Source organism: Silurus meridionalis, chromosome 20 (assembly GCF_014805685.1).
Source record: "Silurus meridionalis isolate SWU-2019-XX chromosome 20, ASM1480568v1, whole genome shotgun sequence".
Classification (NCBI taxonomy): domain Eukaryota; kingdom Metazoa; phylum Chordata; class Actinopteri; order Siluriformes; family Siluridae; genus Silurus; species Silurus meridionalis.
This window is the reverse complement of record NC_060903.1, coordinates 6,710,847-6,736,481: the sequence shown is the minus strand read 5'-3', so window position 1 is coordinate 6,736,481 and position 25,635 is coordinate 6,710,847. Positions and strand designations below refer to the sequence as shown.

At 37.8% G+C, this 25,635-nt stretch overlaps 2 protein-coding genes across 2 annotated transcripts in view; one reads left to right on the top strand and one right to left on the bottom strand.

The window, feature by feature from the left end:
- LOC124402998 (piezo-type mechanosensitive ion channel component 2) overlaps window positions 1-11,113 on the top strand; it is a 75,762-nt gene extending 64,649 nt beyond the window's left edge. The window contains 15 exon segments of the mRNA XM_046876516.1: window positions 152-410; window positions 533-715; window positions 829-1,123; window positions 1,750-1,882; window positions 2,787-2,934; window positions 3,588-3,802; window positions 3,906-4,064; window positions 5,565-5,712; window positions 5,960-6,148; window positions 6,295-6,387; window positions 7,406-7,575; window positions 8,173-8,286; window positions 8,398-8,477; window positions 8,582-8,783; window positions 9,481-11,113. Of these exon segments, the coding sequence (XP_046732472.1) occupies window positions 152-410; window positions 533-715; window positions 829-1,123; window positions 1,750-1,882; window positions 2,787-2,934; window positions 3,588-3,802; window positions 3,906-4,064; window positions 5,565-5,712; window positions 5,960-6,148; window positions 6,295-6,387; window positions 7,406-7,575; window positions 8,173-8,286; window positions 8,398-8,477; window positions 8,582-8,783; window positions 9,481-9,733 (2,641 nt within the window). The 3' untranslated portion in view covers window positions 9,734-11,113.
- A 1,275-nt stretch (window positions 11,114-12,388) lies between these two features.
- Window positions 12,389-24,885, bottom strand: napgb (N-ethylmaleimide-sensitive factor attachment protein, gamma b). The gene is made up of 12 exons (XM_046876517.1): window positions 24,748-24,885; window positions 24,338-24,405; window positions 22,289-22,373; window positions 19,600-19,617; window positions 19,481-19,511; window positions 19,047-19,156; window positions 18,307-18,373; window positions 16,634-16,704; window positions 16,349-16,427; window positions 16,157-16,236; window positions 14,098-14,227; window positions 12,389-13,998 (listed from the first exon to the last, which is right to left on the bottom strand). The coding sequence occupies exons 1-12, from the start codon at window positions 24,801-24,803 to the stop codon at window positions 13,861-13,863; spliced, it is 933 nt and encodes a 310-aa protein (XP_046732473.1). The 5' UTR covers window positions 24,804-24,885; the 3' UTR covers window positions 12,389-13,860.
- Between the last annotated feature and the right edge of the window lie 750 nt (window positions 24,886-25,635).

Sequence of the window (25,635 nt, the reverse complement as noted above, 5' to 3'; positions counted from 1 at the left end):
TCATTGTGACTTTTTAAACACCAGTAGTCTAGTAGTTAAAAACAGACTTATTAGATGTACAGATTTAATACTAAATGCATATATGAAGTAAACAATTTCCCAGTCAATCTGCTCGACTCTTCCGAACAAAATGTTCCTCAATTTTCCCCAGAATGTTTTATGACGAAGAGCTGGATGGCTCAGAGCGCTTCTACAAGTCCCAGCCGTTGGGCCTGCAGCTATGCTATGCTCTCTACAACCTGTTAGTTGCTCACTCTGAGATGGTTTGCTACCTGGTCATCATCCTCAACCACATGATTTCAGCTTCTATGGCCACGCTGGTGCTGCCCGTTCTCATTTTTCTGTGGGCCATGCTGTCTGTTCCACGGCCCAGCAAACGCTTCTGGATGACTGCCATCATCTACACAGAGGCAAATTTTTCCTTTTCAATTCTATCATTTTTAAATGTGCTGTATATATATAGTATAAAGGGATTTCTTTATCATTGTAAGTCTTGTGAGTGTGTAAATATAGTTCTGACTTGTTCCTTTAGGTTACCATCGTCATCAAGTACTTCTTCCAGTTCAGCTTTTTCCCCTTCAACCAGAACCTGGAAGTGGACAAAAAGAAGCCCTATCACCCTCCTAACATTATTGGGGTGGAGAAAAAAGATGGTTATGTCCATTACGACCTCGTCCAACTGCTTGCTCTCTTTTTCCATCGCTCGATTCTAAAGGTGCTTAAATAAAAATGATTTTCATACCCTTTAATTTTAATCTTTAGATTCTACCAGCTGTACCACCATTCACACTTAACTCAAGCTACATCTTTGTTATGATAATGTTTTAGTGCCATGGTCTGTGGGACGAGGATGATCCCAAAGACAAAGAGACAAAGAAAGACAGGTCTCAACATCGGGATGAGTCCGAGGACGAAGACAAAATGGTGGTGCTGATTCCAGCAGAGACAAAAAAGAAGAGCTCGCCCCCTCGCTCAATGAGATTTAACCTGGGAAGTTCTACAGACTTGGACTCTGTGCAGCAGGTGCAAGTGCGCCAGCCCGAACTGCGCACGTACCAGCGGCGCAAGAGCTCCAGCGGCGGCTCGTACATCTCACGCCACTCATCCCAACGTTCCAAAAGAGGTGAGAAGACCGATTTCACTGCTCATCTGGTGAGACGAGTGCCATCATTTTCCATTTTAACCTTGAACACATGAACAGATTTACACATGAATCTTTATCAGTTATCAGCATTGATAACCTCAACACTGATAAAAAAATAATGAATGGACATTCGGTTCCACCCAGAACCATTCCAGGGAGTTTTGGAATCATATTTGTGATCTATTCCATTTTGTAAAGCGTCTTTTCGATGCTCCATTGTTAAAAGCGCAATGCAAATAAAATTTAACTGAACTGAATTTTCAGTAAAGAAGCTTTACAATAAATTATTAACTGAAAAAATTGTTATTCTGAGGTAATTTCTTTTCTTGGACTTATTAATTACACATCTATTTTGACATTTAAAAAAATACAGTAAAAATGGTTCTTAAAAAAGTTATTAAACAATGAATACACTGTACACATTTGGTATTATTTCACATTTTACATAAACCCTTACCATACACTTTTATATAGTTTTAATTTTTTTATTTTTTTGCATTTTCAAATGAGATGTTTACACTTGCAAATGTATTACAAGGCAAATAAAAAGTATTGATAATAATATACCGTGTCTGCATAATTGAATATATTGTGCTCCCCTTTAGGCAGCACGAGCACAAGGAACAGCAGCTGCAGAGGAAGCAGCGAGGTCGGAGTCGAACCCAAAACTCGCAAGGAGCTCATCATGGAGAAACTCAGAGAGCAGCTCATTAAAGCCAAATTCTTTCTTCTCAAGAAGTAAGTGTGTGTTTAAAAACTTATTAAAGTGGTTCTTCTTGCAGTTTAGTATTTTGTACATGTCATTGTCTGGGCAAAGAAAAGGTAATTGTTTGGGTTTAAATAACCAATTACATCAGTACATCATGGATCAGTATTTCAATGATTAATATGTTGTGGAAACATTGTTACTGTGTTTGAAAAAGGGAGAATTGTACATCAAGCAAATAATGCAATCTCTGGAATTGGGTCAAGAAGTCCTATACATTTTGGGGGGAGGAATATTGTTGGAAAATAAACCTTAAATATTATCATCCGATATTTTTTTTTTTACAAGCACAATGAGATGTGTACTAACAAGAATAAACTGATCATATTATAAATATTCTAAAAAGTAATTCTAAAAAATTTGGGAAGCGAAGCACCTGGCATGATTATGGCATGATTATGACCTAATGATCAAGCCAGAGCAGCCCGTGTTATGATCTGGGATTGCTCCAGTTGGTCAGGTCGAGGCTCAGCAACACCGTGCAGCAATAAAAAAGAACCAGGTTATTCACGTAATTTATTGGAACAGGCCTATTCTGGTTAACAGTTCCAAGATTCATCAGTCTCAGGTGGTAAAAAAGTGGCTCAAGAAACACAAGGAATCATTTCCACACATGAATTAACCATTACATTGTCCACACCTGAATCCCAATGAATGTCTCACTGGAGATTACTTTATATAGAGGTTTGACTCTCCTGTTATCAATACATGGGTGTAGCCAAAATGAATGCAGATCTAAAGGGAAATGGAGTTTTGGTGTTGCGTAAGGTTGTCAAAACAATGCCACGACAAACGCACACAGTACAGGTAAAACTTTTGGGGTGGGGTATTTTACACAAAATATTTATTTTCTATCCATTTTGTGTTTTTTTCCAGAGGAAGAGAAATCTACCTTCCTATTCGTCAGTTCTTCTATAACCTCATCCATCCTGATTACAGTGCAGTGACAGACGTCTATGTACTAATGTTCCTGGCAGACACAGTTGACTTCATCATCATTGTCTTTGGCTTCTGGGCTTTCGGGGTATTTTAGATTTTCCACAGTCTCTTTCAAAAGCAGGATTGCGAATGACTCTTGGTTTTCTCTGCACTTTTGTTACCATTTTATTGATCATATTATTCATATTTAAATTCGTAGTATTTATGTATTGCACTTGATTTTGTGCTCACTTTTGAAAGTAGCCTATGTACAGAGACCAGACCTATGTATGGTTTTGAAATTTTCATTTGCAAACTTAATTCTTTAACATTTTCCCAGTAGTAATTTTGGTGAAATACTTTTGTGTATGTCAAAGTAAAATTAAAATGATGATTGAACTATATTTTGTTCAAAACTAGATTTTTTGGGTTCAGTTTAAAAAAATTTAGTCCCAGTGACATCCGTAGGGTTTTCTTAGACCACCATACACTTACAAACCACACATTTATAAACCACACACTTATAAACCATTTGTTGTTCTGGCTGAAGAAAGAACATCTGCCATTTGGCAATTAATATAATAAATGATTTATGTCCAAAAATATTGGCTGCATTATAAATGAACCGCTGTGCTACATACCAGTGCTTTTGGACCGTATACACAAAAACATTCGCTTTTTAATTCTTATTTTTGCTTCCTGGGTCTGTCTGTTCCTACATTTTTATAAGCTCTTTAATCTGTGTCTCATTTTTTTTAGAAACACCAGGGAGGAGCGGACATCACATCTTCGCTGTCTGAAGATCAGGTCCCAGGTCCGTTCCTGGTGATGGTGCTGATCCAGTTCGGCACAATGGTAGTCGACCGAGCTTTGTACCTGCGTAAAACCGTCATGGGCAAAGTGATTTTCCAAGTTATCCTGGTGTTCGGTATCCACTTTTGGATGTTTTTTATCCTGCCTGGAATAACGGAAAGGTAGTGAACATCTACAAAACACGGTTTCGTTTCTCCATTGTGACTTTTCGGCGGATTATTCAGACGGTTAATAGAGTAATCTTGCTTGTGCACTCTCTTCCAGGCGTTTCAGCCAGAACACAGTGGCCCAGCTGTGGTACTTTGTGAAGTGCATTTACTTCGGTCTGTCCGCCTATCAAATCCGCTGTGGTTACCCCACCCGTGTGCTGGGCAACTTTCTGACCAAGAGCTACAACTATGTCAACCTCTTTCTCTTTCAAGGGTGAGAGCAGATCAATTTGAAAGGCACTGATTGATCTCATTGATTCAGGATGTGCTTGTGGGTGCAAAGCAAAGCAAGACAGTTCAAACGAGCACTTATATGTAACCCGGCTTAGTTTTTCCTTCACTGTAGTAAAGGGTAGTAAGGAGATTGAGAAGTAACTTAATGCTCACAAGGAAATGGTGTGGTAAATCAGTTCCATCTAGGCTTGTAAAACAATGCCCCGAAAGTTCTCAGCCATTGACTGAAGTACACCGCAAAGGGGCAAGTTTAGGTTTATAGCTACTGGAAGCATTTAGAGGAAAACGCAGCCTGACAAATAAAGAATTTAACGGAACGGAATAAACACACACAGCAAGTATCGCAGTATCAATTTGAGAAAAATCAAAACAGCTCAACAGAACTGATTATTATTTAGTTTGAATTCCAATTTGAATGCCTCAGGTAGCGACTGCCTTATTTTTTTCTTTATTTCTTTTTAGTCATCTCTACATGCACACATTTTTTCTTGTCTGGGATGTTTAGCTTAAAAAAATGTAATGGCTTGAAATAAGATTTTCATTAGGAATGCAGAATTTTAGAGACAAAACAAGCCAGTTCATTCTGCATGTAATATATGTGAATTTGTCTAAGTACACAAGATGGTTAAATATGGATTGAATGGTCACAGTTTTTTCAAATTTTCTTTTGGCAATGAAAAAGTGCATATATGCAGATGGTCCCCGAGTTACGACGGTTCAGCTCACGGCGATCTTGCGATGACGCTGGTGATACGACAAAATTGTCCATTTATATATCGTACATAAAAACATTTATTAAATTTTTTTTTTCATGGCAGGCAAACACTGCAGCATATGCTCCGCCTCCACTCGCAAAAATGCCACTTGTCCACGTGCCACATACATATATTTGCGAAATTTTTTACTAGAATTTATACGCCGATCAGGCATAACATTTTGACCACCTACATAATATTATGTTGGTCCCCTGTTTCCTGCCAAAACAGTTCTGACCCATCTTGCATGAACTTTTTCAGCAATTTGAGATACAGGAGCTCGTCTGTTGGATCAGACCACAAGGGCCAGCGTTCCCTCCCCACATGCATCACTGAGCCTTGGCCGCCCATTACTCTGTGACTGGTTCACTACTGTTGCTTCCATGGACCAATTTTGATAGATACAGACCACTGTAGACTGGGAACACCCCACAAGAACTGCAGTTTTGGAGATGCTCTGACCCAGATGTCTAGCCATCACAATTTGGCCCTTGTAACTAACTAAACTTAACTAAAAAGCAATGACACTACGTTTAAGAGCGAGGCAGAGACTTAAAGGAGCCACTTAATACGTTTCAGATTTTACTCAGATTTCAGACGTACTCAGATTTTAACTATATATATATATATATATATATATATATATATATATATATATATATATATATATATATACAACAAAATTGTTATGCTCACACTTAAAATATACTGACTGTGTCATAAAGGTTTCGTGTGATCCCATTTCTGACTGAGCTGCGTGCCGTGATGGACTGGGTATGGACAGACACGACGCTCAGCTTGTCCAGCTGGATCTGCGTAGAGGATATCTATGCACACATCTTCGTTCTGAAGTGCTGGAGAGAATCCGAAAAGGTAAGTCAATAAAAATTCAGTATAGGGGGTGATGCAATATTTTACTACATTAAAATGTATTAAATGTATTGAAGTGCATACCATTTTAATGTATCCCTATGCTACAGGCAACTCTGAATTCACTGTGTGATTGAATGTGATTAAGATATTGCAGCTATATATGTATATAAAAGAAATAAAATAAATAAATAAAAGCTATATAAGTTTCTGTTGACCTTTTTATTGTGTGTGTGGGTGTGTGTTCCAGCGGTATCCTCAGCCCCGGGGTCAGAAGAAGAAGAAGGTGGTTAAGTATGGGATGGGTGGAATGATTGTTATGCTGCTCATCTGCATCGTCTGGTTCCCGCTGCTTTTCATGTCTCTGGTCAAATCTGTAGCAGGCGTCGTCAACGCACCCTTGGACGTCTCGGTCAGTCTCACACTCGGTGGATTCCAGGTATAAATAGACGCCAGGAGGGTTTTTATTAATCATCTGTAATATTATTAACATTACTGTCTTCTTTCGATCATTATATCACATTATACAAGCAGAAAGATAATGATGTATTTTAATCTGTTTTCCTCTTTGTCGCTTTCATTTAGCCAATCTTCACAATGAGTGCGCAGCAGAAGAACCTGATAAGCATTACTTTAAAAGACTTTGAGGATTTCAATAAAGTGCATAGTTCAGATTCGGTAAGTACCTTGTGTAAGTCCAGGCTGCCTGGCACACCATATGACCATGTTTTCAAGCCAAGATAATGCTTTATCACTGTGATGTACACCGACTAGGCATACCTTTATGGCCACAGATCAGGCAAAACATTATGACAATCTGTCTAATTTTGTGTTGGTCCCGTTTTTTGCTGCCAAAACAGTCCTGACCCTTTGAGCATCAATAGCATTATAACTTCTTCAGTAGTTTGACTTACAGTCGTAACTGTCAACATTTGGGTAACGAAATCCTGGAGACGCATTATTTACATGGCTTCAAGATAAAAAATATTTGTCCAGCTTTTGTTGAATTTATGTATTCATTTTTTGCACGAGCACCACCTGGCTCATTTCCTTTCATTTGTACCACTGATGCTTGATTCAACTTCCTTTGTCTGTGACCTGCGTAAATATCAACAGCGCAACTGGGTTGTTGGTTGCCAGGTTGAGGTCACAAATGGCTTAAAATTTTGTGTCGATTGTGTGAGGTGAATGCATTTCATACAAGATCTGGCAACTGGACAACCTTGGAATAACGATGTAAATATTTATATAAACCACTGTTCCTTCCTTGGACCACTTTTGGACCACTGACCACTGCACACCAGGAACATCCCACAAGAACTGCTGTTTTGGAGATGCTCTGGCCCAGTCGTCTAGACATCACAATTTGGCCCTTGTCAAACTCGCTCAAATCCTTACGCTTGCCCATTTTTCCTGCTTTGTACACATCAACTTTGAAGACAAAATTTTCACTTGCTGTCTAATTTATCTCACACACTAACAGGTGCCATGATGAAGAGACAACTAGTGTTATTCACTTCACCGGTCACAATGTCACAATGTTATAATGTCATAATGTTATGCCTGGTAACTTTGTTAAATTTTTTACAATTACAAGTTTACAATCACTCAGAATGGGCAGCAGATATTTAAATAATTCATGAAAGTCTAAAGGTGGGTGGCAGATTGCAGGAACGTGATTTCATTTCCTGTGTAGATGGCGTTGCAGTTTCTCGAGGCGTACGTGTATCAGGATATCACCATCGCCCACCTAGAGGGAAGTTCCAACTCGCTGTGGACCATCAGCCCACCCAGCCGAGAAAACCTGATCAAAATGTTGGAACAGGACAAGCAATTCCATTTAACCATTGCTTGGTCTGTTCAAAGGTATAGCTCACTATCTTTTAGTGATTCCTCTTTTTTTTATATAGTACTCTTTTTTTTAAGAATAAACTGGTTAAAATACCTCCCAGGTCAACTGTCTAAGTAAGAAAAAAAAAAGCTTTCTGACTGCAAAAACATTATAGTCCTCATAAATAGTGACATTATTACCATATAAAATGCTTTGCTGCAAAAAATGCAAACTAATACATTATCCCACTTTCCTAAAAAAAAATACAATAAAAATGAAAGAAATGAAAAGTGTGAGCTGGTAGCATAGTGGTTAAGGCATTGGACTCTGGATTGGGCGGTCACATGTTCAAATCCTAGCACCACCAAAATGCCACTGCTGTGCCATTGAGCGAGGCCCTTGTAAGTTGCTCTGTATTAGGGTGTATGTTGGAAATATATTAATGAGGAGAGAAGCCAAATAAATCATTTATTAAAAAATAAATATATATATATATATATATATATATATATATATATATATATATATATATATATATATATATATATATATATGTATGTATGTATGTATGTATGTATGTATGTATGTATGTATGTATGAAAGCTTTCTTTTCGTTTATCTGTTTACTGCAGGAATCTCTCTTTAGGAGCGAAAGCAGAGACAGCAACAGGCAAGCATGTCATCACTCTGGAGGATGACACCAGACAAAACCTTGTAAAAGTGTTAAATAACCAAACATCATCTGTGTGAGTGCACCCTTTTGGCAGCTCATTTGATTGACTGCGTTTATTTTAGCAGTTCGTTGATGATAGGGATTGTTTTTGACGGGAATATGTTTAATCCTTGCCAAATTTCAGGCTGATCACAAAAATTTTTCCGAGATATATCCGTGCACCCAGTGATTCCAACGCTAAACCCATTGAACAGCTGAGTAAAGGTATCACGTGTAATCAGTCAAAAGTCCTAAACCGATTTTTCTCGCTTTTGTATTTGTTTCATTTTTGATGTTTTATCTGTTTTGTCTCTTCTTCACTTTGTCAGATTCAGGTTTGGAAAACATTACTCTGGCTCTAGGCCGGGGGAACAGCACTGCAGGGAAAGTTCAGGAGTGGTGGGTTGTGAACCAGACCAAGCCAGGCAAAATCCTCCAAAAAGATAAAGAACATGGAAAGGCTGGACTAGATCTCTACATTTTCAGTGATCAGGTCAGCCCTCCTAGTCTGGGCTTTCTAGCTGGATATGGGTAAGTCAAGATAAACCTTGCCATTTGTTTTGGTTTTTTTACACACCACTATAATCATTTTACTACAGTTTGCAAGCGCAACGTAACTGTTAAAGTTGGACAGAATTGCACGTGTAAACCCCTCAATGAAATTCCTTTTTTTTATTCTATATTGCACCATTGGAGTATTGACAATTTTCAATTGTGTAAAATCTTTACATTTGCTGTAGATGTACAGGGTTTCCGCAGAATCTTAGAAAGTCTAACAAAAAAATTTAGACAAAAATTAAATGTTAGGCCTTAAAAAGTCTGAAATTGGCTGTTCTAGATTTTAAATCATTTGAAACATCCGATGTCCATGTAACACTTTCTCTAATGCTCATTGAAATGCTCCTGCAGAATGTTTTTTGTTTGTCTCTTTATTTTGCTAGACAAAATATAATTTGCTGTGTTACAGCTACAAATGAGGCCAACATGCAACAGCCAATCAGCTTTCTGTTATTGGCACTGATTAGACTGATTCGTGGCTTGAAAAATGTGGCTCGGTTAAAGCCAGTTGCTAACAAACTATTTGTGCTTGTTGTTGTTTTTTATGTGATATAGGCCATATATTTTGTGTAAATCCCTTTTGACCAATCAGCATCGAGAATTCGATGTGTATAGGTTGAAAAAAAGCTTAGATTAGCTTTAACCTGCTACGTTTTTCTTCCCCTCCCAGTATCATGGGTCTGTACATGTCCGTGGTGCTGGTGATCGGCAAGTTTGTGCGCGAGTTCTTCAGCGGAATCTCCCACACCATCATGTTCGAGGAGCTACCCAACGTGGACCGCATCCTTAAACTCTGCACTGACATCTTCCTTGTCCGAGAAACAGGAGAGCTGGACCTGGAGGAAGACCTCTACTCCAAGCTCATCTTCCTCTACCGCTCTCCAGAGACCATGATCAAATGGACCAGGGAGAAGAACAAGTGAAAAGGATCACAGGAAAGGACGCTCAGTGCATGAGAAGTTCCTAATCGACATGGAAAAAGCACAAGCTGGGGGTTTTTTTAATCAGCTGGATGAGACACGTCAGCTGAACTGGGCAACTAGCTACATTTTGCAGTTCGTGGTCTCTCGCATACAGTACTTGTAGCAAGCCTAGTTTGGGAGAGATTGCTGATTTGTAGCTAATTGTACATTATTAAGGGCTTTTAATAGACACCACTATTTCCCGTCATGCGTCACTTGCAAAAAGCAACCCTTCACAGCTGGGAGTGCATGAGCTCGGAGGGCCGTCCATCACGTTGATTGACAGGCCGGTCAACAAATCCCTGTGCGATCAGAGTCACAGATCAGAGGCCGCGGACTTGAGTTGATTTCCAACAGACCTTACTACCAAGTGCTTTATTTTTCACGTGGCAAGAGGCGAAGACTTCTGGGGTTTTTTTGTTTTGTTTTTCTTCAGAAGGCTCGAACAACACAAGACAGCAATCACCCGACAATCTCCACTTGCCTTATTTCGTTTGTATAAATCATTTTCATTCATCATCGATGTCTTTTTCTCAGGAACACACACACCGGTCATTTCATCATGAGATGTCCTCTTTTCCATTGCGTATCAGAGAGCGTCAGACCGGGCAAGAAAAAAAAATAGCACAAGGTGATGATAGAGATGAAAGAAAAGATGGGGGGGGGGGACGACAATATGCTGAGATGCTGATTAATGGTTATATGTGGTTCGGTTCGATGGCTATGGAGCATGAACTTATTTTATGATGTGCAAGTATTGGGAGATTTCATGTTTGGCGGAAAGATATAGGCCTATATGTGAAGATAACGATAAAGACTCATTGCTTGTATGGAAGGGGTAAAGCAATATGCCAACTGATGCATTTATTTAAAATGAATAAAGGGAGGGGGGGGGGGTATACTGGGATGAATTGTACATACGGTATATAAGTGGGTGTCTGTATTTATGCACAGGAAAGGGCATTTTTTTTCCCTCCAAGAGGCGACACTTCGCAGTTTACAATTTCCAAGTACGACCTCCACGTCCCGGTGTTCCTGCCACACTGACGTAGAAATGCTAGAAGAATCCCGGGAGAAGAGCATCAACGAAAACCCAACAACCCCCACCGTCAAATCACGTTTCTGAACTATGCATTATTTAAAGCCATTGTAGCATGAGACGAGAATCATTACTATTTAAACATGAGGTGTTTTCGTTACATCACATGTACATATGCTTTTACAGGGACAAAAGAAATGTGAAGCTTTATTAAGTTTGCTGTGTAGCAGAATGTCAGGATGGAAAAAAAAGAAGAGCTTAAGAAAAGCGATGACCTTCAAATAAAGCACATATCAAAAGGCCGCAGTTCTTCTCTCTTTCTCTTTGCATTGTATTTGAGTTCTGAAAAATATAAAAATGGAGTAAATCTGTTTAACCCCGATTGTAGCAGAGGAGGCAAAGACATCGGGTTATTTGTAGTGCTGACGCCATGCTGTAGATCTTAAACACTCCTCTGCTGCGCTGCCGCCCACTAATGCACTCAGAAAGACCCAGTGGGGGGAAAAACCACCAACTGCACTCGCATACAGTAATGATGGCCTAAAGAGGGAAAAGGGCGGGAGTTCAACTCCACAATCTATGGCCTCATCAAATATAAATAAGAACAGGATGTATACCGGAATACGTATAGGTGTTGAAATGGAACATTTTTACAGGGATTTGTGTTACATCTATCATCTATTAGCCTACTCATATCATGCAACTAAAGGAGCGCTTTCTTCTCTATATTTTTCGAAGACTCAAAAGTGCAAGGGTGAGTACTGGGCCCTAAGAAAGTTGTTTATTTCTATGCATACACTATTTATATATATCATTTACATTGAATGGCATTTGGCAGACGCGCTTATTAAAGAGCGACTTACATTTATCTCATTCATTCTGAGCAGCTATGCGGTTAAGGGCCTTGCTCAGGGGCCCAGGAGTGGCATGAGATTTAACATAACGACCTTCAGATCCAGTGAGCTAGGACCATCCCCATCATCATCACCTTTACATTAGGATTGTTTCAAATGATTCTGCATCATCATGTCTTTTGTGATCTGAATCAATAATAACTGTTGGATGTAAATTGTAGGATTTTTAATTCCTCAGGAAGGAATTTTTCAGGTTTCAGGGTTAAATGGGAGTCAAATATCACATCACGACTGTCATCAGTTGCTTTCGGTAAACAGCAAACTCCCAAAAAACATTTCTTTTTGCCTTATGAAAGCCCCTATTACACAGACATGAGAACTGATCCGAACGTTTTGTTTCTCGAGATTCCCAAGATCAAGTCAGGGCATGGAAATCAAGTGTTTTTTGCACAAATGTATAATGTTTTGCCAAATGCATTGATGTAGGAATAGTTATTTTGTTTGTTGAGTTGGATTTTATGGAAGAATTAGATGGAAAGGCATAGTTAAGGAAAGATGGAACTTTGGGAGTGTTTTGGGTTTCGACTCATACTGGATAGCTGATTCAAAGAATCTGACTCACTGAAAACAGCTAAAATTCGAACAGTTTGGAGGAAATCAAGCTAAAATCGACGCGTCCATTCGAAACAGGCTCGGGAAGAAATAAGGATTCGTCACTCGCACACATTTCTAGCATCTTTTGCATTTTTTTCTGCTCGACGTTAAAGGGTTACAACAAGAACAATTCGATTTTCACGATTTTAGAAACTGGTCCCTATTTAAAACACGTACACATGATACAGGACGCTGTACACATGACTATACCATAGTTTGAATACAATATTAAATAAAAAGACATTTTGGCAAAAAAAGAATGGAATTTTTTTGTATCCACAAACAAAAGTAGCTTTTATGTTGTGTTTATATGTATTGAAAGCAGAGATGCCCAAACTAGGGCTCGTGGGGCAAAGGAGGCCAGTGGTGACCTTTAATTTGGTCTACCATGCCCATTAAGAAAGAAAGGGGGCGCCATTGACACAGATTATTTATAATCTGTAAACAATGTAAATGAAGTTGTGAGAATATAAGTGAATATGAATTATTTTAAATTGAATGCACGAGTACATTCTTTAGTTCTCAAAGTAGTTTTGGCTCATCATGTTCAGATTTTTAGATTTTTGGAAAATAGAAAAAGAAGAATAGCCTTTATTTGTCACACATACATTACAGCACAGTACAATTCATTCTTCTTATATCCCAGCTTGCTCAGAAGCTGGGGTCAGAGCGCAGGGTTAGCCATGATACGGCGCCCATGGAGCACAGAGGGTTAAGGGCCTTGCTCAAGGGCCCAAGAGTGGCAGCTTGGCGATAAATGTTTGGGCATCTCTGATTAAAAGGAATACTTCAGTATTTTTGTGCTCTGATCTCTCGCTACTGCAGACTAAAATTTCTGTGCTTTTTCCTGTCCTTTATTTCCAATTGACTGAAAATCCATTAAGAACTGTATAAAGAGTTGCAGCTCTGTAGCTGTGATTCAAAAGCGATACCTGTTACAGCTACAAACAAAAAGAAGGAACGAACGCTACATGGAAATAAATGTTTCAAAATAGCGTAAAAGAAATTTACTTTGTTGTCTTGTGCGTTTTGTGGATTTGTGCTTGTCCTGCAGTAAATGCAGCCTTTCTGTGCTTATTCAGTCTCCTTGTATGTTTAAGTATGAACACATTTTTTTTTACCTCAGCAAAAGTCACCTCATATCTATGAAGATAAAATGAAAGATAACTAGACTGAAAAGCTGGCTTGAGTCTTTCGCATGATTATGTCAATTTTCAGCTTTTCTTTTCTTACTACAGGGACATTTCTTGCGCATATTACACCTATGTTACAGATGAAGTATTGAGAAATCAGCTAACAATGCTAAAGTATTTCTTCCACATTACACCGAGCTTCATTTGTGTTAGACATTAAGTCTCTGCATAGAATACAAAGTTTTCAGGATATGGACAGAATCCACGGTGCTCAACAGGAAAGTCACGAAGTAGACAGCATATACACCTATACGTTTTTCTCAGAAATATAGACTCTATCTTCTTTTCCCGTCACGCTCCTCCTTTCACCGGTGCACATACACGCTTGAAGCAGTGACGTTTCCCGGATTAGCACAGTCCTCCTTCATACTCGTCCTCGTCCCCTGCAGCCGGTGCTCCTGAAGCGCCCCCCTGTGGAACGCTGGGAGATTTCTTCTTCTTCCCACCTCCTCCTGGTACTTTCAGAGAGATGGCCAGCTTTGCATACTATCCACAGACAGCAACAGAACACTGTTAGGCGCAAAGCAGAAAGTGTGACGCAGAAACGGAAAACTATGATAAACGCGGAATGCACTCGTCTCTTACGTCGTTGTCCATGTACTTGAGAAGAGGCGAGTTGCACACGCGATACACGTCGTCCTCGTTTTGCTCGTCGTAACCCGCCAATAAAGTCTCCATCGCAACACAGTCCTCGCTGCTGCTAAACCCAGGAAGACTGGGACAGGAAGCAGAGGTGCACGTTAATAAACTTTTGCAAATACAGAATAGGAAAATTCTACAGAATGGACATAGTACAGGACAATGTGATCTTTAAAATAAGCGATACACAGCGATACACAGATACACAACACTAACAGTAACAACTTAAATATGGAGGAGACATGGGACAACACTGCCTTCTAGTGATGGGAAGATGGAATTGTTTTAGTGACTTGGTTCTTTAAATCTCGTTCATCACATTCAACAAATCGTATTTTTTCTTGAGTCATTTAGTTCATTTCGTTACTTTGATAAGAAATAAAATGATATATTTTCAATAAGCAAATCCACAAACTCTGACCATAGTTTGAGTAATTTGTATATGTATATAATATTTATGTGTATATTATATACATATATAATATATGTACTGTATATCAAATAATTTATATATGTATATTAGAGGTGTACACAAAATTCATGGTTCGGGATGTATGCCTGTTTTTAAGTCACAGTTCGGTTCAATTTTGGTACGGTTCGGGGTAAGAAATGCAAATCATAAAATCGCTTGTTGTTTTTTATTAATGTGGTTTATTTATTATTAACACTTGTAAACATCAACAGTTTACCTTTTTTTTAAAACAATTTAAAAATAAATTGCCTGCCTGGTTAAATAATATATAAAATAATATTTTCTAATATTTTCTAAAAAAAAATATATATATATATATATACATAAAATTATAAATCAAATCAATGCAATCCACTTTTTATTATATTGATTAAATTGAGTAATCGATTATTTTGGCACAAATGAAATAAATAAAATGTAATAAATGGAAAAATGTAATTTAATAGTTTGCATTAGTTAGACCCTGTTTGGGTAATACAGATGTGTATATAAATGTTTGTGTGTTTTACATTTAATATTTACTTTTTTAAAGATATGATCTACTTAACAACTCCACTTATTTATACTTTAACAGATGTCTTCATTCTTCCATCCTTTATTCATTCACTCTCTCTATTTCAGAATTGTCAGGATTTTCTGCTTTTAAGAGAAATTCTTAAAGCTGGACATAAAATGCGAAAGATTCCATACTGCTAGACTGACGTAAGAACGTTAGGGATGACAGGAAGTGGCGGTGATTCCGCGCATGCACAAAACAATATCATGTTTCCGGTATGGAGTGAGTCGCCACAGTGACACTGCGATCAAAGTGCGAGGCAGAGACTAAACAAACTTGCTGTCCACTACAATACGTATCTGAGAGAACTACAATTTTAACTATGTTAAGTAAGAAAGTAAAAAGAATTGCATTCGGTACACGTGTGCACCGAACTGAAAGCCCTGTACCGAAGCTTTTTGGTATGATTACACCCTTAACATTTATAAAACTGCATGGCGCATGTGACAAAAGAACAAACGATTTGGACCAGAGGACTCATGAGATGAACAACTCAATTCTGTTTCCTGTGTAATGCCCTGGGAGCCTCATGATAAAACAAACTTTCTTTCGCCTTCTCCCATTAGGGGTCGCCACAGTGGATCATCCGCATGTTTGATTTGGCACGTTTTTCCCTAACGTAATGCCCTTCCTAACGCAAATCTCCCCATTTATCCGGGCTTGGGACCGGCACTAAGAGTGCACTTGCTTGTGCAACCCTGAAGGCAGGGGTTGTTTCCTGACCGGGAATCGAACCCGGGCCGCAGCAGTGAGAGCGCCGCATTCTAACCACTAGACCACCAGGGAACCTAACCTCGTGATAAAATAATTTTTTTCTAAGTCTCATTAAAGACTCGAATCATTCATGAACGACTCATCACTAGTGCCCTCTAGTGGGCAACACTTTTGACAAAATCAAATCAGTCTCTTAATCGACCATAGTGACTGTGTAGCTATAAAGTAGATCAAATGTAACAAGGTTTTGAAGCAGTTCATACCTGTAACTCTCTTTTACACACTTATCTGCTGCTACGAAGTCGCCTCGATGAAGATGGACCAGCACTTGTGCTATGGTTTTCTACAGGCAGAACCACATCAAGCAGATCAACTACCATAGGTAACAGTAACACCATGAGAAAAATCATCTACATTCAGGTCCTTGTTTGTGTCAGTACTGTCTAAAGGTGTACCTTAAAGCAAGTGGGGTAATTCTCAATCTCCTTGTACATGTTTTTCTCTTTCTGCAGAGACACAGCTGCCTCTTCCAGCCTGGGGAGCAGTGAGACAGGGACAAAGTAAGACGAGATGTACTGCATTATCGTTTATATTTAAGAGGCTAAAATTAGTCGCGGACTCTGCGCCAGTCTTAAATGGTTTACAGGAAAAAAAACAGCAAAGAGGGCAGATGTAACAGAACGGAAATGCGACTGGAGGTCAGACGAGGTCGGACTCGAAGACGCCTGCAACACACTCACCTGCGCAGACGCACCAGAAGTCTGGACGATTTTCCCAGCAGCTCTGCAGCCTGCCTAAGCCGGTCCTCATTCTGCACATACAGGATGAAAAGGTGTTAATATAGCTTGTACAAATATCTTCCAAGGATTTTTTTCATGGCAAATTGAACTTCATACACTTTATATATATATATATATATATATATATATATATATATATATATATATATATATATATATATATATATATATGATGCTATATGGGAAAAACAATTAACAATGGCATGCGCTTTCACACAATGCAGTTGATTATTTTCCTATAACAGAAATTAAATTACAAAAAACCCACAACAGTTAGCTAACGATTACATTGTTTTTGCATTACAGATCAGTGCATTGTGTATTATTACATTTATTATAACATTATTAAATGCAAAATAAGTTTGTTTTGGTTATCGATTCATTTACAGCAGCTATAAACAGTCATTCTCTCACCAGTATCTGCTTTTTTTAATTAGACAGCAAATTGAACACAGGTTCAGCTTCGATTCTGGGCCCCAGTTTTAAGGGGGGCAGATACTGGTACTAATACCCAGCAAGGCAACAGGTCCAGGGATTGCTGAGAAGCCAAGACTGGTATCTTGGTGAGAATGGGGCTTGAACCCCTGACCTTCTGTTCAGTAAACCACAACCTTAACCACTGATCAGCCACTTCCCAATGTTTTCTTTGCATATCTCTTATCACTTAGATAGCTGATCCAAAGATCTGAATCACAAAAAACAGCTGGAATTCGAACTATTTGGAGGAAATCAAGCTCAAATCGACGCGTCCGTTTGAAACAGGCTGGGCAAGAAAGGAGGATTCATCATTCGCACTCTTTTCACAGATATTCATTTCTAATAAAAAAAAAATTTTGTAAAAATGTCAAATTCTCAATGCTTTCTTCACATATCCTTTGTTAGAAATTTGGGGTCAGAGAGCAGAGTTAGCCATGATACAGCTCTCTTGGAGCAGAGAGGATTAAGGGCCTTGCTCAAAAAGTGGCAGCTTGCTGATACTAGGGCTTAAACCCCTGACCTTCTGTTTAGTAAACCAGAGACTTAACTACTGGTCTACCGCTTCCCTGGCGTGTCCCTGATAATTAGGAAAGTGCAGACTCAATTGATTTGAAAACTTTCCAGAGCATATAACATACAGACTTTTGCAAAGTGCTGACTTGGGAGACCATAAATGCCTCATAGAAACTTTCAACAGTTTTTCTTTCGAGGTGGTTCTGTGCTAGAATGAATTAATGGCATCTATATAAACCTGTGATTTGCATTACAGATTGCATTAGTGCTTTTATGGAAAAAATCCTACATTCGACATTTGATAATGATTACTCCAAATCACTGGACATGGCTATCCATTTTACATGGAAACAACCTTTAAATATGAAAGGAAGGTAACTACACTGGATGCATCCGAAATAGTAATTAATACAAATTAATGTGAGCCAGTTTATAGCCTTGTAGCATTTTTGGATATATATAATATAGTGTCTGTTAGTTACTCAACATTCATTTCTTGTTTATAGAACTATTGTATAAAAGCAATATCAAACTAGAAAATTTTCTACTGAAAACATGAACAAATCACCACCGCCACTACTTCATTACTCGTGTCATTTTGCTGAAATATAATGTCATCTTACCTCAAAAACCGATGCAGCTTTCTGATACAAGTCCACTGCCTTCTCCAGATCCACTGGTTCAATAAGCCTGTGGGAAAGTAACCTGTGAGTTATGTACAGTCAATTCAGCTGTGCAATATAGTGTTAATGACTTACAATATAATTAAATTATACGATCTGTTCAAGCATTTTCCAGCCAACGTTTTGGTTAAATTCAAATCTTTCACTCACTGTAACCATTGCCTTGTTCTAGAGTCAAAATTTCACACGCATTATAATAAGCACTTGCACTTGTTAATTATTGGGGAGGTGGTAGCTTAGTGGTTAAGGCAGTGGTCTTTACAGTCAAAAGTCATAAGTTTAAATCCCAGCCACACTAAGCTGCCACTCCTGGGCCCCTGAGCAAGGCCCTTAACCCCATAGCTGCTCAGTTGTATGAATAGGATAACTGTCACGCTAGATAAGGGCATCTGCCAAATGAAATAAACGTATTCCTTGTGATCAGTACTTAATTTTTCTGTATATTAGGCATAAGAGCATGTTATAGAGGCATCATCGCAGCATCATGAATAATAACCATAACCATTTATGGCAGCAGGCACGATGAGAAAATCAAGTCGTGATCACGAGAAAACAAAAAAAGAATAAAATATTATAATGCATAGCCTATTAGGACTTATGTAATTTTCCGTTATCAACCTACTAAAATTGACAATTTTATCATGATTTATCGGAGTGATGCTCGTCATGCTGTCACATACTTGCCGGCTCTGTCCAAAGCAATGCCTGCAGTTCCTGAGGTCCCGTTCTCCACGTACATCACACTGGCTTTCTCGATCAGTTCAACAGCCTCCGGGAGTCGCTTCATATCCTATAGAAACGACACACCTCAGTTACACACACCTATAACAGTCATGCAGTTCAAAAATCAATCTTCACAATAGACATTGTCCCCAAATCAGTTTTACACAGATAAATAGGTTATGAAATTTCTATGTATACATTAATTTACATTAAAAATTATGTTTATCCCTAAAGAGCAACGGGGCAAAAAGCTATTATGTCATAACTAATATGAATGCCAGATTTAATAAACATTTATTTACAATAGCATTGACAGCTTATTTTCTTTTTTTTTTTTGCTTTTTTTATAACAGACCACCACATAACCCCAGATTAACAAATGAGAACTAACCTTCAGCATCATACCTGCTTGCTCAATTGCCCTGAAGTATACAATACAAAGAAATATACAATTTAACAATAATATTAATAATCACTTTAATTCCAAATAAGGTATTTTAATGTACTTACTTTGCAGCATGGAACAATCTGTTTATTGTAGTTAAGGAAAGAACATGTATTGATGAAAGAGGATTTATTCACATTTTGTTTTCACATTTATTTATGTATTTAGTTTTCTTGCTATTTATGGGATATAATCGGTGGTTTCCAACCTTAGTCCATAAATCATGCTATCACCTTCTTATTACATATAAAAAGTCCTCTCTCATTCTCAACACATTTCTTATAGCCCATTACATATGTACTACAATATGTGTCCTTCTAGAGAATGCACTGACATGCAACAAATTAAAACAAAAAGCTTAGATCTCCTTATTTAAAGTAAAAACATAACAACAATAAAACTAATTCAACTCATTAAATACCTGACTGACCAAATTTGGCCCACTGCCGATTCCTACCCCTGTCATAAGCAGAGGGGGTTAAAGTACATAAAGCATGTACTTAAGTTAAAGTACAGATACAGTAGTAAAATATTACTTTAGTAAAAGTGCTCCCTTTAAACTTTCACTTAAATAACAGTACAAAAATATTTGCCTTGAAATGCACTTAAGTATCCAAAGTTGTATGATTTATTTTATTATTTTTTTTATATAAATTATGGTAAAGTAAATAAAATGTGAATTTATTTTGGCTTTAAAGTCTTATTAACAATTTTGTCAATGCAGTTTATCAGAATTACTCTAATGTTACTCTCAGCACACCGATCTATTTATAGAATGATATTACAAGCACTGTTTATTCAAACACTGATATTTATAAAAAAAAGTTCATGAGCCCAAAACCTTCTTTTCAACTACGTAAGAAACAATCGTGGCGATTTCGAGTCAGTTTCTTCCATCATTTTTTCCTCTCAAAATGTTCTGCTCGCTGTTGAACTGCCGCTGAACTGTATGCTTGTGTAAGTAGATACACACCAATCGGCAATCAAAACGAGTTCAAAACAGGACTCTTGGATGATTGTTGACTTGCTGTGTGATTGAAGTTTATATCCGCACATAAATAAAAAAGAACAACACAAAATGTAAAAAGTAAAATATTTGACTTTGAAATGTAGTGAAGTTCAAGTAAGTTTACTTCAGTAAAGTACTGATACGCGAAAAGCTACTTAAGTACAGTAACGAATTACATTTACTTTATCACTGTCCACCACTGGTCATAAGGCACTTATTAGCAATCTACAGCTCCTATTTAACGTGAACCTGGTGTTTTATGGCTTTTGAGACAGATGGATGTTCCTTTTGTTTCTATGTAATAAACAAGGTAAATGGCAAAAACACAAAATAACTAGACAGTGAATAGGTGGAAGGAGGTTCTGTTGACAGATGAGTCCAAATTTGACATTTTGGCTTGAATAGTGTTACTTATGTAAGATGAAGAACAGAAGAGAAGATGTTAACAGACTGCCTCACACACAGTCAAACATGGAGGTGGACGCTTAATGGCATTTTCAGAGCAGGAAGGTTGGAGACTTATTCCAGGTTAAAGAAACACTGAAACAACATGGCTATGGTTCCACCGCTTATGGACCACAGGTATGTGCCTTTTGAACATCCTATTCCAGAGGTAGGGTTTCTATCTCTATTCCAGAGATAGGTTTTTGCGCCATGGACCGGTTTAATGTCAGACAATATTTTCATGGACCGGCCTTTAAGGTGTGGCGGATAAATACAACATAATAAAATGATACAACACATCAAAGGTGTTGAGTGGTGTTGAGCTCAGGGATCTGTGCAGGCCTCTTGAGTTCTTTTACTCCAACTTTGGTAAATATTGTCTTTATGTTTGGGTCTCCTGATGTCTCTCTCTCTTTTAAAGTCTCTTGAGTCTCATTGTCTTGAAGTCTCTTGGGTCTCCCTCCCTCCTGAAGGGGAAACCTTAAAGCTACAGCATACATCCTTGACAATTGAGTGCTTGTTTTGCAACCGTTTTAAAAAGAACTACATGAGGATGTGAAGAACAGGTGTACACAAACATTTGGCTGTATAATGTACTTGTTTAACTTGTGTATATGACCCATTTTTCATACAAGTCCCTGTACGAGGTGATATCAAAAAAGTTTCCATACTAGTTTTGTAACTCGCCAACAGATGGCAGCACAAGGCTGCACGCACAGTCAATGGGAGTACCGAACTGTATTAGTCAGTGTGCCACAAGACATCATCCTGTGTACATCGGGAGCTGTGCAACTGGTGCTATTGTGTCCACGTGTGCACCCTGTCACAGAGCTCTCCTTCCACTTGAGTTTCTGGCCGGAAAGAACAAGATCTCACTTCATACCCACCCTAATCGCCAAATCGGCTCCTGTAGACTTTGCCCCCTTGCCGAAGATGCAGCTCAAGAGTCGCCCTTTTTGTGGCTGCTTGACACGTTTCTAAAAGAAGACTTTCAAGACAATTCCAGAAGTGTCAGGAACAATGGGAGTGGTGTTTTCTGTAAAGGGGACTATTTTGAGTACTTTCTTAAAAACAGAGCTAATCTCAAAACGTTTTAATACCACCTCATGTATGTTCTTACTAGAGAAATCATAGCTATAAAAACAAATGCAGTCAAATATCACTTGTAGCTGGCACTAATTTACAATCGGATGTTGAAGAAAATGGATCAATACACTCTGACCAAATCAGCTTCGAGAAATAAAACAGCAGTTAGGTATCTGTTGATCATGGCATAATCTGTGGCTGTGGGAAAAGGATACGCTTTGTTCTCCGTGTGGTACTCCGCCTCCTTCAGGTACATGTCCTTCGCCTGCTCAAACTGCTTAGCGTTTTTGAAAGCCACAGCTGTGAGAAAAATAACGCCATTATTTATCCATTTTTTTCGTAAAACCTAGCATCTAAACAAATAATACTGAATTGTTCCTGCTCCCGCACACGTGATTCGGCTTGAGGAGAACCGGCATTGATGATGTTAAAGCAGGGGACATTGAATGAGTGCCGCACAGTGTTTTATTATCATGCGGAACATCTAGTAAACTCGTACACTACACACTACAGTACTCCCATGTTATTGTGTTTTTAGAAAACAAAAATGAACCACCCTTTAAAAAAACCTGTTTATAATGTTCCCTATGCGCAGACCTTTTATTGCATCCAGATCATTTTCACACAAGACAATTATTCAGCCAATAAAAACCCACAATAAAATGAATATTAAATGAATATTATGCATAATTATTTATTATTTGATTACGTTTTTATGTATATTATTTAATTATTAAATTAATTATATAAATTAAATATAATATATATTAAAAATGCAACTCAACTCACCATAATGCAAAATCAGTCCGAGCTCACAGTTACAATTGAATTCAATTCAATTAATTTTTATTTGCTTAGCGCTTTTAACTATAGACATTGTCTCAAACAGCTTTACACAGATAAAGCGGAAATAAAGAACGTATACTTTTGTTCCTCATAATTGTAACTTTAGCAAGCAAGTGTCGACTGTGGCAGGAAAGAAACCCATCCTCATCTGGGTGGCACTAAATGTCTATTGATTACAGTTCATCGTTGTTGAGGTGTGCAGTCTCTCTCTCGAATCACCCCTTAATATTTGCAAACCAGTAACTGGATTTCTGGGAACAATTAGTACAAACAGCACCACACAATGGATTTCGCGCAAAAGCCTGTACTTTTTTTTTTTATCCTTAGTTCATTTCTCAGAAGTAAGTATTTGTGTAAATGAACATATTGCCTTCAGAATGGCAGGTCATTGTTCCAGTTTTTCTCATTTGGATAGATTTCTTGCAAAAGCCTGCACTTTTCTCAAAATCCTTAGTTCATCTCTTAAATGTTAGTATTTGTGTCAATGAGAATATCATTGCCACCAGAATAACAAGTCCTTTTGTCATTGATCACAAGCAAGAAAGTCTAAATGTTTAGTCATGTTGTCAGTATGATGGCGCACAGTTTTAGGATTTTCTGATGTGAACTACGGTTTGGGTTACAATGTTTGGAAGGCTGAATTTCTTCTGTGTGTCATCTATAAATTTCAGCAGCACACATTTATTTATTTGGTTGCATATTCGATTTATATTTGCGACCAGACAGGATTTACACTTTTACTGTACTGTAAATGTCCATTTTCAGAAAATGTAATTCTGTGTTTGGCTCTGTCTGTATACACTGTCTCATTGAATGTTCACAAGATCCACCTTTGACCTATTTTAGAGAAGTAGTTGATCATTGGTTGATCTGATGCCGTTCACTCGCCTTTATTAGTGACATTCAAGATTCATCTGCTAAATTTACAAATTCAAGATATTTAAAAAAAAAGAATAGAAAAGGTTTAATAGAAATTTTAGATGACAGATGTTGAAAACTGGTTTAACTGTTTTGCATTCAATGGCTTATGCAGTGAACTGATGCCTAAATGTTTTTGGGGTTACGACTATTCAGGTGAAAGCAACGAGAAATTATTTTATGACGGACATGAACAAGAAGTTTTGAGAATTTCATTTCTGATCTGAGAAAGTTGCTGAGAAACTGGGATTGAAATAAGTGCAGAAAAACCGGCACAGACAAAAGTGATCATCTTTCAGGGTATGTGAAAGTCAAAATAATGGAAATAAAATAAAATGTAAAAGGTTTTTATTCTGTTTGTGTGACCAAATGATCCCCGGCCGGGAAGGGGTCCGTTGGCCGGTGGTTGAGGAACCCTGGATTACAGTGTTCACTGAGTATAGACATACAACATATGGACAATTATTATACATGCCATCAGGTATAATTTATTTCCTCACCAGCTTTGGCCATCTCAGACGCCGCTCCATCGTAGTCCGGCTTCCACTTGGTCATGCTGGTCTTCAGGCTTTAAAATGACACTCGAGATGTTAAAGACGCCATTAGTTTGAATGACCTCCACACATCATCTACTGCACAGCTTCAATGTGACCAACATCATTACAGCTGTCACCCGGGCAACCGCGCATGCGCTATGCCGATTATCAGCATCGATGTTAATGATTAATAACATAAACAAATGATATTTTTATCATTATAATGAATGCACACACATAAATGAGACAGTGATTTAGGAAAACAATGCGCTGTGCACCTGTATTCAGACAGCACGGTTAGTACATTGTTAACTGCTATTGATATTTAGCTTTTAATTTAAAGCTATGAAACGATATTGTTGTTCTTTACTCACCATTTCTCAGCTTTAGCGATGTGATCGTGTGCCTCGTTTATTTTCTGTGCTGCCATTTTGTGGAGGATAAACAGCGCGCTACAGGGATACAGGAGGCCGCCGCTGCTCTGAACTCACAGCGGATTATCCTCCAGTCAAAGCCCCGCCCACAAAGAGCAGACCACGCCCACTTCTCCACACCCATTCCCTACTCCACCTCAAAACCCCCAAAAAACCAAAATTATTATGATTATTATTATTATTATTATTATTATTATTTTATTATTATTATTATTAGTAGTAGTAGTAGTAGTAGTAGTAATATTATTTTCATTAGTATTATTATTTTATTTATGTATGTATTAATTAATTTATATTATTATTATTATTGTTGTTGTTGAAGTTGTTGTTGTTGTTATTGTTGTTGTTGTGCTGGACACAAATACTTGTATTTATTTTACCTGGGTTTACATTAACTTTGTGTCTGTAAAGCGTACAGATTCCATCATCCACAAATAAATACGCAATCAAAAAACAAACAAACAAACAAACAAACAAATAAATAATGATAGATAGATAGATAGATAGATAGATAGATAGATAGATAGATAGATAGATAGATAGATAGATAGAGATATGTCACTGATATGTACCAATCTTTTTTTTTTTTATAATATTTACATCTCAGTACAGTAGTTCCATATACAGGTTAACTTAATATATTATTTTCTTTTATTTATTTTTTTATTGCTGTCATTAAAACATTTATAAAATAACATTTTATATTTGTACATATTAGGCTGTTTCTTTATTATGTGTTCCTAAAGGTTATACACAGGTTATTCCTAAAGGTTATAATGGACAGTAATTATGTCCATTAATTACTTTCTTTATATAAAAAAGAGAACA

Bases quoted from the DNA above. Each gene is read 5' to 3' on its own strand.
- napgb (XM_046876517.1), bottom strand. From the start codon at position 24,803: ATGGCAGCACAGAAAATAAACGAGGCACACGATCACATCGCTAAAGCT. The intron at 16,705-18,306 runs GTAAGATGACAT...CTGTATGTGCAG, and splicing joins AAGCTGCATCGGTTTTTGAG to AATGAGGACCGGCTTAGGCA. The intron at 16,428-16,633 runs GTGAGTGTGTTG...ACTGCTCCCCAG, and splicing joins CTTCTGGTGCGTCTGCGCAG to GCTGGAAGAGGCAGCTGTGT.